General features: G+C 43.7%; 1 protein-coding gene across 2 annotated transcripts in view; it reads right to left on the bottom strand.

Annotated features, from left to right (window-relative positions):
- The window catches only part of BMPR1B (bone morphogenetic protein receptor type 1B), a 213,555-nt gene that overhangs the window by 31,362 nt on the left and 165,096 nt on the right, over positions 1-17,097 (bottom strand). For both annotated transcript variants that reach the window (XM_035112925.3, XM_088660495.1), the window contains one exon: positions 3,877-4,036. In XM_035112925.3, coding sequence (XP_034968816.1) covers positions 3,877-4,036 — 160 coding nt within the window. The remainder of the gene's footprint in view (positions 1-3,876; positions 4,037-17,097) is intronic.

Consider the following 17,097-nt stretch of genomic DNA (forward strand, 5'->3'; position numbering starts at 1 on the left):
GAGAGGAGAGGCAGGGATATCCCCACAAGCTCAGGCTATCACTGCCTGCCAGTAAGTGACAGACATTCCCATTGCCCAATGCTGGATCTTGCTTTTTTTTTAATAAAAGGGGGGGGCATCCCTGTACATTCAAGTTGCTGTTGCCTGCCAGCAAGGTTGAGCTGATAGCAGGTGCTTCCTTTGGCCCAGGGCAGAGTTTCCATGGATTTGGGGTGTGTGTGTAATTGTTGGGGGTGAGTGACGGAGGAAGGCAGGGAGAGAATTTGATGTTTTCTGTGTGCATGTGAGAGAAAGGGGGGGGTGTCTGTGAGGTCAATGTGCGGGAGAGGTGCCCTTAGATAGAGGGAGAGATCAATGTGTAGTCTCTCTAGGAAGAGACTAGGAGATACCTATTTATGTGTATGCTGAGTGCATGGATGCAAGAGGGAGTGTGGCTGACCACATTGTGGTACTAGGGAATACTCCATGCTGCTATTGTGTGTGCATGTGCAGAAATATTGTATGGTTGCCATAATCAAGGCCAACATGAGTTGGGGCAGGGGGCAAGCAGCAACAACTCTGCGCTCTCTCTCTCTCTCTCTCTCTCTCTCTCTCTCTTTGTGCTTTTATTTATTTATTTATTTATTTATTTATTTGATTTATATATTGTCCTTCATCACAAGATCTCAGGGCAAGTGCTATGCCACACCCCCGTGACAGAAATGTTGTGCTGTACCACGCATCCCACTGCGGCCGTTTTGCGATTGGTGCCCTTGCCATCGCTCCCAATTTTTAATTCTTTATAACTCAAAGTAATAAACCTCACCTATAAAACACCACTTACTATGTATTTTTAATTGTCAGCTTTTAAAAGTTTGCCACAAATTCAATTGGGAAGGGGGGCAAGGAAGAAGGGAGCGACGGGAGAGGCAATTTATAATTCATCAATATATGAGTGCCATTTTTACACAGAGACAGCACTGCACATACCTAAATAACTATTAAGATGTGTGGTGTATGTGGGGGGAGGACAAAGAGTGTGGCCAGCTCTCCAAAATAAGCAATGCCATGACTAAAACTATATATATTTCAGTTCTTTAAAGGTAGGGGCGGGGGGGGGGTGGGGTTGTTGACATTGTGTGTTCTGACAACATCAAAGGTTTCTTATAGAAAGATGTTCATAAAAGCCTGGCAAATAAATGTCTATTTGGAGCTCCCCAGGTGCGAGACATATTCACAGAGACGGTTAAAGTTTCAAAAGGCTGAGGGGCTAACATAACCTTTACAAGCCTAGGTTTAGGGAACCCTTTCAAAAGGTTTCACCTCTCCTGGAGAAAGGTCCTTGTTAATCAATCAGTCTTCCAAACACCTGTGCACGTAGCCGCCACCTCCTTCAGATACCCTGACAGTATTTACATATCCTTTGTGGTGATGTAAGGTAACAAGGAAACCCAATACCGCAGCCTTGGAAAGCTACCAGAGCCCAGGTCATTCATACTGAGCCCAAAATACACACGCACACAAGAAACAAATCACCTTTCTTCTGATATTCAAGGTGCAAAGCAGCCATTTGGGGGACCAAATTACTAGCCAGCCACTTTGCGGCACTTGGAAAAGAGCCAGGCGTATTATGTAACCAAGTAAATATTTGCAGTTGGATAACTTTTAATGTTTGCACTCTTCAGAGTATTTATTCCCCAGACTCAGTACGAAGTAGCACAAAAGGAATAGGTAAGGTTACCACCTTATCTTACATGAGGGCTAGCAAGTGCTAGGAGATATAGGAAAAATCGGTGAATGCTTTTTTAAAGGCATTGGAAAGATGAGGTCAGAAATAAGTGATCCACAGTTTAAAGCACAATGGCGACCTAAATTTATCTGAACGTAGGAGTCTCGCCGTAGTGAATTCTGGACTGTATAGTTTGGAAATGAGCAGCTGATTTTTTAAACTCACAAATAAAAGCTTAGAATAGTGAAGACATAATTATAATGAATGGGACCATGTCAGGGCCTAAACAAAAACTGTCCCCAAGTTGTCATTTAGTGCAAGGAAGAAGTTGCCACTGCCCCCAATGGCATGTTCTGTCCCATGCCAAGTAGTGACATGGTGGGGGGTCATTAAGGCTATTGTACGGGAGGAAAAGGTTAACTCTTGTCCTCATGGGTCCAATTCTGAAGAGCCCCACAACTGTTATTTACAGGAAAACAACAACAGTGAACCATGCAACACCAATCTGCGCAACACCAAAAGGAACCGGTAGAAATGTAAGGTTAATAACGGGGGTGGGGGTGGGGGTGGGGTGGGGGTGGAAGGAAATATACATGGAATGCTGGTGCAGGAAACCCAGCTTTCATCACCTAGGACCTACGGAAATTGTCCAATCAAAGTTCTTAAGGCAAATTTTCTCTGTACCACCCTGTGTCCCAAATGCATCATTGCACCTAGAGGCTAGTCTTCCCTCGGTAGAATTACGGATCTGGCATAGGACACTTAACTATTGGCTTCACCTAAACTCAGCCCCCCTTCCCCCCCCCCTGGTCTGATATCCCTAGTGCTGCAAGATTGTCACAAGAACGCCTGGACTAGAATTCTCTATCAAAAACTTCACTCTTGTGGTTTAATCACTAGAACAGCTACTCGCTTTGGGAATTAGTAAAGCAAACAGGCTAATTTGTCAGCGCCTAAATGATACTGAGCGTCAGAACAACTTGGCCACAATAAGGAAATTTTGCCCATAGTATGATTATTTTCCACCTTCCCATTTCGACTCTCTTGGCACCCTATCTGCATAACATAGCAATTCTAAAATATAGACGTGCTTTTTCTCTCGCAAGATCGAATGTATTGCCCTCAGCTGTATTTGAGGGACGATTCCAACAGATTCCACACGAAAAACACTTATGTCCCTGTGGAAATGGCAGTACCGAATCGGTGGCGCATGCCCTTCTGGCTTGCACTCTTTACAAATACTTGAGGAATGAGATTATCACCCATCTTTTATTGTCCATTCCGGGTCGCTCAACCACTGCCACAGTGTCCTTTCTCTTGGCAGATCAAGATGAGCAGGTGACAGCAAAGGTTGCAAGGCTTTTAGCTGGGGGAATCAGAATAAGATCCACTATTTGATTCCAAACCCTAAAATGTATTTTATATAATTGACTTTTTATTTCTATTCTTTGTATATCGTATTGTTGTTTTATTGCTATAGCCGATGGCTGACGCAAATATAGATTCCTTCATTCATTCATCAGTTGGAGAGCTCAGTTGGTTAGTGTGGTGCAGGTTGCAGGTTTGATCCCCGTACGGGACAACTGCATATTCCTGCACTGCAGGGGGCTGGGCTGGATGACCCTCAGGGTCCCTTCCAACTCTATGATTCAATGAAAGCCCTCAGACCATAATATAGCCCATTGTCCTTCTTCCAACAGTGGCCAACTAGATACTTTTGGGAAGCCCACAAGTGGGGCATGCCATCAACAGCCCTTTTCCCCATGGTTTGTACACCAGAATCACATCGCTGATGCTTCCATTAGCTATCATGGCTAACAGAATTTTTAAGATCTCTCCTTCCTGGCTCTGTCTTTTAAAACCATCTAAGGAGTGCTCCCCAACCTTTTTATCGCCGTGGACCAGTCAACGTTTGGTAATTTTACTGCGGCCCGCTGAGGGGGGGGGGGACGTTGATTGTTTATATTTTATTTAGATTGTTTTGATTTAATAATTTTAATTTAATTGTATTTAATGTTCCTTGGGCGGCCCGGTACCAATTGATCCACGGACCGGTACCGGTCCATGGCCCGGGGGTTGATGACCACTGATCTAAGGCATCTTGGATGCCCCCCCCCCCGCAATCATGTGGCAACAGACTCTGCGGGTTAATCATTCCCACAACTCACCTGCAAGTGTTGTTTTTTGACTCTTCGGGGCAGTAGTGATGGCAATGGCAAAACAGCTTCTTCTGGGGAGGAGATGCTGCCGTGCCCCCACTATCTTCCTTCCTGGTTTCCATGTTCACCTTCCCGGAACTCCTCAAGGGTCTGCTGTCTAGAAAGTTTGCTGCAAAAGAAACAGAATGAAATAAAAGGTAAGTCGCTGGGGAGGAATGCCTGAGAGCGGTTTTCCGAAAGACTTTTAATGCTTTATCAGCAACTGTTTGCTTGATCATGTGTGGATAGGTACAAAGAAACATACCGGTAGGAAAGTCTCTTACACCAAATATGACCATTGACACTTCTTGCTCATTAGTGCCTACGCTGGCTAGCAGTGGTTTTCTAGGGCATCGCTGTTGTTGTTGTTGTTGTTGTTGTTGTTGTTGTTACTGCTATTCATTTTCATTCATTTATTATACTTCTATGCTGATTTCCATTCTGAAGGAAATCAGCCCTGAGTGCTCACTGGAAGGACAGATCGTGAAGCTGAGGCTCCAATACTTTGGCCACCTCATGAGAAGAGAAGAATCCTTGGAAAAGACCCTGATGCTGGGAAAGATGGAGGGCACAAGGAGAAGGGGACAGAGGACGAGATGGTTGGACAGTGTTCTCGAAGCTACGAACATGAGTTTGACCAAACTGCAGGAGGCAGTGCCTGGCGTGCTCTGGTCCATGGGGTCACGAAGAGTCGGACACGACTAAACAACAACAACATGCTGCTTTTCACTCACACGAATCACAAAGCGGCTCACAAACAAATAACAATAACAGAACATCACAATACGACATAAATCAAGCAGAATAATTGACAAATCAAAATTTCAAATCATCACTAAAACAACCACCTTCCATAAAGCACTATTAACAAAACAACTACAAAAATAAGCTGAACAGCACAAACAAAAGTGATATTGTTAAGATTTACAAAGCACTGCAGCACTCGTAACTCGCAAAACAATATTAACAACATTAACAAAACAGCAACTAAAAACAAACTAGGCCTCGTTGAAATTCACACACACACACTTCCCCCCACCCCTATGCAAAACCTTCCATTCATGCACCTACACATAATGTCTGTGTCAGTGACTTCTTTTTGAAGCTGCTAGGGCTTGGAATGTGGGGCAAGGCAGGTAGAAACAGCCACTGCCTGATGGGTCAGCACAATGTCTTATTCCCCTCACCTGTTATCATTCTCATTAATATTACTATTATACATATCCCACCTTTCTTCCCTGACAGGGACTCAATGAGGCTGACAGCTAAAATAGAAAAAGCTAAAAATATATATATGGGGGGAAAGTAACTTGTGCTGGTCTACAACTGCAATAAAGATTTGTTGTTGTTGGAGGAGGAAATTAATCATAAAAAACCTGCTAAACATCAACCCACCAGCCCTTTCTTTAAAAACTGTCATTTTAAAAAATCTGTTGGGACAAGTACCTGCTGGCAGAAAGAAGTACAGCAAGGATGGAGCCAGAGTAGCCTCTTCAGGGAAGGACTTTTGCAGTCTGGGAGGAACCACCAAGGAGAGGAGATGGGTGCTCTCAAGAGCTCATCACATGGCCCCTGGGGTACTCTCCCAGAACGGTAAGATTGCAGGACAGGATTCATAGTGTTGCAGGACCCATATTGGAAAATGGCCCATTCTAGTCTCCCCTACCCCATTAGTTTTCTAAGTGCATGGGCTGGTGAAAGTGGATTTCAAGGCCTTAAGATCATTCCAGATGTGGAATGCTTCATGCCAATCTGCAGCTAGAAAGGCCTGTAGCATCAGATATTTCTAAATGTATTGTTCAGTGTTTTGCTGGGAAACTTCCGTCCCTTTATACCAATACAGGGCACTATAACAGGTGCACTATTCTTCTGGCTTCTTTTTAGGGGGGGGTGTTTGGTATTTTAACAATAATAACTTTAGATTTTGAGCACATATTACCTTCAGCCTATGAGCAGCAACTATGATTTGGCTCCAAGCATTTCTTTTATACTACTTCTTTCTGGGTGGGGAGAAAAAGTGTTTTCTCTCTTGCTCTCTCGATTATTTTTGGATTAGGGTATTTTAAAACCCAGCCTATACAGGGAAATTTAGCATCAACAGATGTTCACTTTCTGGGCCAGTGGAACAGAGCCTTTTAAAACCAAGACCCCCTTTTTTTCAGCAGATATGCACAAAGCTAGGATTGTGACTGAGTTACATTGTTATTCATGGACAGAGAATGAACTTTTAAAAATGTTCTAGGCAGAGGTTTCAGACATCTGGCTCATGATGCAACAGAGCTAAATAAAATATATTAATAGTAAAGAAGAATAAAAATACCAGTCTTCTTTCATCCACACCATGATACTTTTATAACTAAATTTATCCACCTTCTGTGGCCATTTCATTCTCTCTCTCTGTGTGTGTGTGTAGGGGGGAGAGAGAGAGAGAGAGAGAGAGAGAGAGAGAGAGAGAGAGAGAGAGAGAGAGAGAGAGAGAGAGAGAGAGAGAGAGAGAGAGAGAGAGAGAGAGAGAGAGAGAGAGAGAGAGAGAGAGAGAGAGAGAGAGAGAGAGAGAGAGAGAGAGAGAGAGAGAGAGATTCCTCTCTGGCTCTTATTACTTAGTTACGTTGTTATTCATGAACAAACAGTGAACTTTTTAAAATGTTCCAGGCAGAAGTTATACAATACAATAACGTGTAAATAAAATAATTTGGGACAAAGTCCAGCCAAAGTTAGGCACGTTTTAAGACCCATGAAATTAAATGGGAGAGTTTTAATTGGAAATTAAGTATCTCCCATTTAAATCAATGGGGACTGATACTGTCTCCTATCACAGAATATTAGAGTTGGAAGAGATCCCAAGGGTCAATGCAGGAATCTTAACACAGAATATTACTATTGCATTCCTGAAAAATCACCATATTGTTGAAGAATTTTCAGTTGCTGAAGTATTTCCTTCTATTATACAATATCAGGAAGTACCCGGCTGAAGTGCTGAATGCACGAGAGCACAATCAACAGCCTGATTATATCTGAACAAGTCAAATTACATCCTAAAAAAAATGACTGCTTTTATGGGAAAGGGAAATATTAACTGCTTTAACTCCCTATATTTTTTCAGGCATCAGATAAAGGAATTTCCACAGGATATTGTTGGCAACCAATCAGTGACAGAACAGCAGCACAGAAGGAAAGTGCAATAAATTATCCCTCTGAAACCACAGCCACAGCCTACTGCATAAAGCAGTTCTGGGAGGGACAGTAAAATAAAAAGTTTCACTGATAAGGTTTCATTGTCAACGATCATGTGCTGAATGAGGCACGGGCTAGCTACCTCTCCACAGTTCATGGAATGATAAAACTGGGAAGCGGTCTTAAGAAAGGCACCTTATATCAGAGATTCAAAATGAAAATTTTGGGGTTAGGAGTTTTATTTTTAAAATCTGTCCTCAGTTTAGCAATTGGAATGCTAGGGGTTCAGGCGCTTAACTCAGGGTCCGTGTTTCCTGTTCAAAATGAGGTATAGCAGAGACTGTGGTGTCTTTATTATATATGGTTTATACACAACCTGGGACTATGATGGAAGGGTTCATAGCATTACTACTACAAGAGGGTATTGCTTCTCCCATGGGTGCAGCCTTGGATCCAAGCAGAAATCAACCACGGAACTCTAACCCTCTCTCCAGCTTTCAACCTTTAACCAGCCTGCAACCTTCTTTTCTCAAGATGACATCACAGCCAACTCAAACTCCAATTCAGACTTTGCCTTTGTCTTCTACCTAAGAGTTGGAAGAGGGATCCCACCCGCTTGCCATCTGGCACAGAGCCTCATCCCTTTGCTTTCTCAATGGGCCATCACCTTTCCTTTGTTTTCCTAATGGCTCATCTCCCAGGCGATTGTGTCATGAGGAAACTAGCTCAACTTATTTATCTTTCAACATTTGCTTGGTACTGGGATTAAGTGTCTGGCACCCACAAACTCTTAACAGAGTTAAGGGGAGGGGGAAGCAGGCATCAGGAGAGTGGTTATGTGAATCAGTTTGACATGGGACCTGTTTCAGTGGCAGAAAATGTGTGTAAAGGAAATGGTAATTAAATACAACACATAGAACAATGATAATAAACCTGTGGTCAAGGAGCAACACTATGTAATTTGCTCAATCGATTAAAACAGTACAAACACATTTATGCTTTTCAGAAATGCACAACAGCTGTTAAGCTTCGATGTGGTGGAAGCACACTGACTTCTGAATCTTCCAACAAGAATACAGAGAAATCCACTTGGTCTTTTGGCAGCAAGCCACAAATTTCAGAGGAGGGAAAGCCCTGCCTTTGATTAGGGGAAAAAATGCTGTGTCAACTATCTACTAACTGCACTGCACTTGATCTTAGCCAAAAGGCCAAGAAGCAACAGATTCATCCATTCCTAGATGTGGGTGGGAGGGAAATAACCTATGCAAGATTCTATTTCTGCTTTTACACACACAAACTTTCCCCTTTAACTTTTCTTATCTGGAGCCTAAGGAAGGAAACCAGTCTAAAATAGGAACATATTAATAGCCAGGTCTATAAAACCAGCTGAGCCTGACCACTTGGGCATATAAGCTGATTCATGAGGACTGCTCTTTTTAACGAGGACAAAGCGGGAGGTCTTGGGTTTCTAGGTTTCCTTCCCCATCCCTCTACTGTTCCCTCATCACAGCGAAAAAACAACAAAAAATGCATCAGAAGAGCCTACATTTGTTTGAATGTGGGATCTTCTTGACCCACAAAGTAATGTCCACAAGGACATCAGGCTTCATGTGCCCCAACTGTCCTTATTTCCTCTGCCCCTTAGAAAATCACTATCCCAATTCAAGAACTCAGCCTGACCACAGGAGGGTTAATTGTGTGGCTCCATCCCAATGTCCCCTGCACACGTGGCACACTCTCTCCTCCTGTCCTTCATGTGTTTAGCATAAAAGCCTGAAGGCAGCTTCTAACTATGTTCAGCTGAACATGGCTAGAGACCTTCCATGTGATTGGGAAATCTGTGTTATTTGGAGGTTTCTAGTAGTTCGAAAGCTGTCAAAGTGCAAGTAGATAAATAGGTACCGCTCTGGAAGGTAAACGGCGTTTCCGTGTGCTGCTCTGGTTTGCCAAAAGCGGCTTAGTCATGCTGGCCACATGACCCGGAACCTGTATGCCGGCTCCCTCCGCCAGTAAAGCAAGATGAGCGCCGCAACCCCAGAGTCGACCGCAACTAGACCTAACGGTCACGGGGTCCCTTTACCAAACTGCTCAATGTGCAAAGGACTCAGAAGGGCTCCAATGAATGGGGACACTTTGGGTAGTGCCTGTGTGAAAATGCAGAAATGCAAGGCGATGTGCACAATAACATCACCTTAGCCCCACAGGTAGTAGCACTTCAATCAAATGGCATTCTCCGGTCATGTGTGCCCATGCCTGATCCTTTGTAAAAAGCCACTGAACCTCTCCCCCACCCCTGGCAAAGAGGATAAACTCAAAAGCTCATTCTTCCTCATTTTTCCCCTTCCCTAAAGTATTTTGTAAAGATTATTTTTTTAAAAAAAGCTGACCTATTCTACTTACATTCAATTTCCGTAGGCTTGTTATATCCTTGCCAGATTCCTCCCTTGGAGGAAAACCATGTGACAAAGCAGTAAACTACGGCTGCTAAGGGGCTTCCATTAACAAAACAGAGCTCCGTATGTTGGGTTAATCCTGCACCTGTGATCTGTTATTCAGCAGTTAAGAAATGCAACCCAGGCTGTGGTTGCCCTAATGCAGTTCAGCTGTTGCCCCTACCCCACTGGGCCCCTAGAATTCTCTTTGATTGTATAGCTGGCAAGCAAGAAATAGTCCAACCAGGCACAGAACTACATGAGTGGAAATGAAAGCCCCACATTAGAGAGAAAGGTTGGCTTTCTGCTCATACACCATTCCTTATCATTTCCAGATGGGTTAAAAGCTTCTCACTGAACCTACATGTGAACTGTCGCACTGCAGCTTTTAAAGTCCAGAGCTCTTCTTTTGCCAAAGGAAATTTGTCTGATTGTTTTTTTAAGTGGCATTTTTATAGTGCTTACATACGAGTATGATATACCAAGGTGTGTGGCAATATTAGTCTGTGCTAATATTCAACAAGAATAACACTCTGCACAGCACTTAGAAATATTTTGAATTAATTAAATGGTGTAGAAATTAAATAACCCTCCTTCAAATGATCGTAATAAATTACAAACAAAAATTACGGTAGTATATTTTGATTCTGTTTTTCAGTATTACATGAACAGATTCCAAACAGTAATGCAGGACCTAACTAGGATGACTCCTTCCCTCATTGGATATGAACTATGGACACATCCACCTATACCAGTACGAATCTTTAGCCAAAAGATAAAAGGTGAAGAAGGAAGTGGAAATGTAGATTCCTTTTATTCCTGCAGGCATAATTCTTCCAATGCATATATGCAGGGTTGCTTTTGTCCTCACATCTGACCCTTTACATCCTCCAGATGTTGCACTCCCAACTCCCATTAGCCCCAGCCAGAATGCCAATGGTCAAGGATGATGAGAGTTGTAGTCCAGCAATACATGGAGGTCACAAGTGAGCCAGCCCTGTTGTATGCAATATGTGCAGCCGCTAAAGATTAATCTGTGTGGATCAGGTGTTGAATAAATATTCGAATGCATTTTAAAGTACCCATGCATATGGACCCTATTACGCCCACTGCCCTCTCCATCAGAAATTTTCAGCTGTAAAATAAGCTATGCTACTGTTTTTCGGAAAGCTTAAACCAGTGGGAATATGACAGTGTTGCTCTGTGAACGTTGATATTGGTGGGAAATGCAAACCAGGTCTGTCCCATTCTCTTCCAATTCCTATGCACAACAAGATTTTTTCCCCTAAGGGTGGGAACTTTTTTCAAGCCTCATAGCTGTTGGGGAGGGAGTGAGATTTTCAAGGGGGGGTGTTGCAGCTGGAGAGGGAAGAGAAAAACCTCTCTTTCCAACATGTTGTGATACCGCTGAGAACAGGGACTCCCTATGCTCGTACTTACATGAAGAGAATAAGAGAAAATGAAGCTGTACACTACACATTGAAGCAAATATATCGTTTGGTTCTGAGTTTGTTTTCAACTTGTGGCTGCAAGTGCTCAAGCTTTTTTATTTTTCTAATCTTAACTTTTCTATGCAAGCACACCACATGGTCCGTCTTCATCCATGGTGCATGAGTGGGTGTGTGGTGTAGAAGGGGGATATTCTGAGTGGTGGGTGATTGCAGCCTGTGCTGAGCTTCCTCCTGGGCAGTGGGGTCTCGGTAGCATCCTATCAAAAGAAGGAGAAAGTGGAGGGAGCAAAGCAGTCTTTACTTGCCCAGCTCTGCCTGTGCATTCTTTAAGGCCAGAGCAGATATTTCCAAACAACTCATGTTGGTGACACACTTCTGTGGACATGCATCATTTCACAACACAGTAATTCAGTTTTACTAGCAAACCAAAGCTTAAACTAACCCCTTTCCAGACCTGAGAGGAGCGCAGGAGCATACATGCAACACACTGAAGTCGACGCACTAACCTGTCACGACACACCGTTTGGAAATCTCTGGACTAGAGGATACTGTGCGCTTGCTCACTCCTTGGGCTTCAGTGCCAAAGTGTGATACCTGCTTTGATTTCCTCCCTCGTCTTCTGTCCCCCACAGGGGAAACTAATAGCATGCCCAAACTCAGAGCCATGGGAACCAAACAACCCATTCACCACCTTTAGAACATTGGGAAATACCATGACAACAGTCTACAGCAAATACAGTACAGTCATACCTCGGTTTGCGACCACAATTCATTCCAGGGAGCCGGTCGCTCCCCGAGTTCGTCATAAACCGAGGGGCTCTTCTGAGCGTGCGTGAAGCACCGATAGAGCGCTTCTGCACATCCGCGCGCCGCGGAACCCGGATGTAAACACTTCTGGGTCCATGGCGGTCGCAAACCGATTGGTCGCAAACCGAGGTATGACTGTATGTCTATAGCTGGAGAGTACAATGTATTCAATTATCCTGATACGTGCAACTGTTTTAGCACTGCTGGCTTGAACTCAGCTTGCCTTCATATTCATAAGCTGAGCAGTTCAGTGACAGTAAGTTAGCTGTGTCTGAGGACCTTATTCCGCTCCTACCGGTAATTAATGCAACAGAGCAGTGAAAGCCGTGGCTACAGGCGCCAGCACATCCAAACTACCCACAAGCTGTATGGAGTACTTTCTCTTTCTGCAGAGTTCACTGTCTCCTAACTTGTTCTAGACAACAGATCAGTAGTTATGTACAAGCCAGCAGATCAGATCACACTGTTTTGTCTAGAAAAGGCAAGACGGAAATGTGCTGACGCTTCTTTCAGGAACTATTAAACTACAAACAGTGCTTGAAAGCTGCTTATCTGCATTTTTAGCATAAACAGAAGGCACTCAGTTTAATGCACTACGTAAAATATGCTGCAGACTGTCAAATCATTTAACATTTGCATTTGTTTTTAAAAAGAATAATATCGCTTTTGATTAACGCAGTCCCACCCCACAAAAACATCAAACATGCATATTCTATGACCATTTATTTAGGATATTCAGAACGAATAGTGCAACTCAAGTAGCAGAAGTACAGAATGGGTTTCAAGCAACTGCTATGTCAAGGGCACTTAAAATGCAGAAGGATATCTCAGTTTAGAAATGTTAACATATAAACTTACAGCGAGTCCGCTATGCTCCGTGACCTTGTTTGAAAATAAATGCCCATGCATTAATTTTCAGAAATCAGTAGCACATACTATGCTCTGGAGACATTAACAGATTTTCAAAGCAAAGCCTCTCCTCTTCCCCGAGGCGTTGTGCGGTCTCGCTTCCCGCGCTTCACAGGGGGCATGGATGGCCCACTGCATCACAGGGAGTCCCGGGCCCGCGTCATGCCCTCCGCCAGCCAATGCAGCTGGCCAGGGGGCATGGTTTGCCGCTCTTAAGTGAACGTGGGACCGTGGTTCAGCCTGTTTGTTTCCTGCATGCACGGATCTCCTGCCCTCCCTTCCTCTATTCTCCTGCATTCAACATCTGACCTTGCTATGGACCTCCGTTCGTCACCTGTTGAAGGGGCCTGGTAGGAATTTTTTCCACTTCGCAGATTGGCACCGGCCACTTGGTTTTTTGCCTACCTCAGTGATGGCGAACCTATGACATGCGTGTCAGACGTGACACGCAGAACCCTCACTGCTGGCACGCGCCCCATCTGCCCATTCGTGTTCGAATTTTAACCCGTTTGAATTGTAACAGCGTCCGTTTTTTAACCCGTTCTGTGCTGGGTTTTTTGGCGCTTTGGCAGACTATGTCGGTGCTGCGTGTTAGTTCCAGCAAAGGTATTATTCGTCATTTATTTCTGTTCTCTTCCCCCCCCCAAAAAAAGCGCAGCAGCTTTGGGGCATCCCCCCTAAAAAAGGAAAGCAACATTTGCACACGCACTCCCAAAAAAACCTCCAAAACTTTGGTCAGCAGCTCAACAAAAAAAGATCAACAACTCTGGTCACTTTGTGATGAATAAGGGGTTTTTGGTTTGGTTTGGTTAAATAATTAGTTTTTGGTTTATTAAATACAGTTATATATTACAATTATACATTTTTGTTATTTAAACTATAAATATCGCGAAATTATGGTTTTTTCTCTCAAAGTGACACACCACCCGAGTCAGTTTTTTTGGCGAATTTTGACACACCAAGCTCAAAAGGTTGCCCATCACTGGCCTACCTCGTAGCAAATTGTCACAACTTTGTAAGGTTCGGCGGTTAGGCATTGGAAAATGTGTTGTGTGTTGGAGGGGAGGTTGTGGCCATCACCTACACCTCCCCTTGAAGGGTATTCCATTGAAGGGTATTCCATTAAAGGAATCCAGCGGTCATAGTTCCTGTCCGAAGCCCAGGTGGTGGCTAGGGCCATGGCACGACCCATGATGATTTGCATCTACAGGCTCCCCCTACAGGTCGTGAACCCTTGTGTGACTTCCTGCAGGGCGGGCAGGAGTCAAGTATAGTCTGTTCGGATCCAGTGCCTAAGCCAATACCAGTACCACTCACATTCTGTAACCAATAAAGATGTGTCTTATTTCATCATAAAGCGGGGGGTGGAGCCTCGACTCACAGCCAGTTAGCCTGATATTTAACTCAGCTCAGTCTGATTCTGTTACACACTCAACAAATTAATCAGAAAAAAGCCAAGAAAGAGAGACACAGCTAATGCCTGGGCTTGGCCTTCTGATATCTACCCCTTACACAACCATCTACCCATGCCAAGCAATTCTTCCTCCAGAGGGTATGGTAAGTAACAATGGAGTGCTCTAATGGAGTGCTCCATGCACACTGTAAGCACTGTTTGTACTGGAGTGCATGGGCCTATGGGGAATCAACATGAAGATCTGCAGCAGATCTTGCCGAACCTCATCTCATTATAGAACAGAAAACAGCCTGCTCTGTGGTGGCACCTATCCTGTGGCATTCCCCCTTGAAGATTAGGCAGGCACCAAACACACTGCTGGGTGTTTCCAGAGTGCATTGAAAACTATATCCTTGCTCAGGCATTCCCATGCTGTTGATGCCAGCTTGTAGTACCCAGATTATTGTAGCTGATATTAATATTCCACTGGTATCTATGGATTTTTAAATAAATTCCTTGGTTATTTTAATACAGTGGTGCCTCAACTTACGAATTTAATCCATTCCGAAGGCACCTTCGCAAGTCGAAAAACGTCATTGGAAACGCGATTTCCCATAGGAATGCATTGGAAACGGAAAAATTTGTAAGTCAAAGCAACCCTATCTAAAAATTTGTAAGTCGAAAAATCCCTATCTATAACCGCCACGGTTTTTTTCCGGGTGTCGAGACATTCGTAAGCGCGCGGCCATTACCCCCATTCGTAAGTCGAAGAATTCGGTTGTTCGTAAGTCGAGGTACCACTGTATTGTTATTTAGTTTTATGTAAATAAAAATTGTATGTGCAGATGAAGCTTTAGGGTGTATGCAAATGCCATTAGGATTATGTGTGTCACCAATTTAGCGAGTCCAAGAAAGGTCCATTTAATTCAGCACCTTGCTTCCTCAACAGCTTTCTTCCACAGTTGTCCCCTAGCAGTAGACATTCAGCGGCACAATGTCTGTAAACCTAAAGATTCCATATTTATCATATATTAACAAAACAGTAGTTTTCACGAAAAAGTATCCAAAGTGACTAAGACAACATTAAAACACAACATTAAAACAAATGAAATCCTAACAGCCATCATGACGAATAGCCGCTCTCCTCAAATAAGTCTAATCCCCTTTTAGAATAACCAGCTAGTAACAATCACTACAATTAGTGGCAGCAAGCACCATAAATTAATTGTGCATTGTGTGAAGAAGTACTTTTGTCTGCTCTGAACCTCCTGCCAGTCAATTTAATTGGATGACCCTGAGTTGACGTTTTTGTTGAGCTATTCATCATGACCCCGGGATCACTTGCCTGGTTGGTTACCATTAGTTCAGACACTATCAGTGTATATATTAATTTAGGATTGTTGTTTCTTGGGAATCGCAAGTAGGGAGAGTGGTGCTGCACAGAGCATCTTGCTTGTGAGATTCCTATAGACAAATGACTGGCCACTGTGCGTACAGGATGCTGGATTAGATGGGCTTCTTGGCCTGATCCAGCAGCCTCTTCTTGTTTTCCTGCAATTCGGATCTTAATGTGGATTCCCTTAGACATGCAGAAGTGGCCATTCTTGCTTAAAGCTGCCCAGAATGGATGGGGTAACCTAGTCAGATGGGTAGGATGCAAATAATAAATTGTTGTTGTTGTTGTTGAATAAATACAAATGAATGGTGGATCTAAATGACCTATTGGAGTGCCAATGCAGTGGAAAAGACCCATGCAATCAGACTTACCCATGCAATTATTACCTCTGGCTGTGTGGATCTGTTCAGACAAGCAGCTCCCATGCAGATCAGAAAAGCAGACACCGTGTTATTTGTACTAGGTGGCATTCAACTAAAGTTTACTCACTGAAATTAATGGGGATAACTTTATTATATAAGGGGCATGGGTGGCGCTGTGGTCTAAACCACTGAGCCTAGGGCTTGCTGATCAGAAGGTTGGCAGTTCCAATCCCCGCGATGGGGTGAGCTCCCGTTGATCAGTCCCAGCTCCTGCCAACCTAACAGTTCGAAAGCACGTCAAAGTACAAGTAGATAAATAGGTACCCCTCCGGCGGGAAGGTAAAGGTGTTTCCATGTGCTGCTCTGGTTTCACCAGAAGCGGCTCAGTCATGCACATGACCTGGGAAAACTGTCTGAGTACAAACGCCGGCACCCTCGGCCTATAGAGCGAGATGAGTGCTCAACCCCAGAGTCGTCCGCGACTGGACCTAATGGTCAGGGGTACCTTTACCTTTAACTTAATCATGGTCATTGATTTCAATAGGTCTACTCTGAGTAAACCTTTCATTGAATACCACCCACTGAATTTATACAACAGCAACCACTTCTGCACACCTGAAAGAATGGACACCTTACTTTGCTTTATGTAGGATATAAGGTATAACTGAAAAACTATGGATGAGATCCAACATAATGCAAGTGGGCATCAATGCAGTGGGGCCTCTACTTCCTTTTGCCTTTCACCTCCGCATAACAACAACAAAATATGTTACAGATGGTTGTAATACCCTTTAGAACAGGTTTGGAGTGCACACATGGGACTGCGAAGAAGAGAAACTTCTGTTGCACACATGGATTTTTGTTGTGTATGTTGAGTAGACATCACTGGATGTCCCATAAATCCCGTTTCATCACAGTTTTCTGCTCAGAATTGCTTCCCAGGACAGCCCTATGATGCCACACTTCCTTCCAAACCCCTCTTTGAAACTCAAAGTTTCTACAAACCCTTTAGCAGAACCCTACTGCAACTAAGTTTACACGCCTTACTGCAACCAAGCAGGCATTCAAACCTAAGTGAAACAACTTATTTTCTGTGTCAAATATTCACCTGCAAGTTCCTTGGTGCAGCAACCTGTCTTCGTAATACACTGCAAAGTACCAAACACGGTAAAAAGAAGAATCTTTCCCCCACTATTGAACACATCAGTAGAAGAACAGGACAGAAACACCACTACTGTCATCATGCTAACAATATTACCAAACACCT

The sequence above is a fragment of the Zootoca vivipara genome, chromosome Z1 (assembly GCF_965207765.1).
Source record: "Zootoca vivipara chromosome Z1, rZooViv2.hap1.1, whole genome shotgun sequence".
NCBI classification, from domain to species: Eukaryota; Metazoa; Chordata; class Lepidosauria; order Squamata; family Lacertidae; genus Zootoca; species Zootoca vivipara.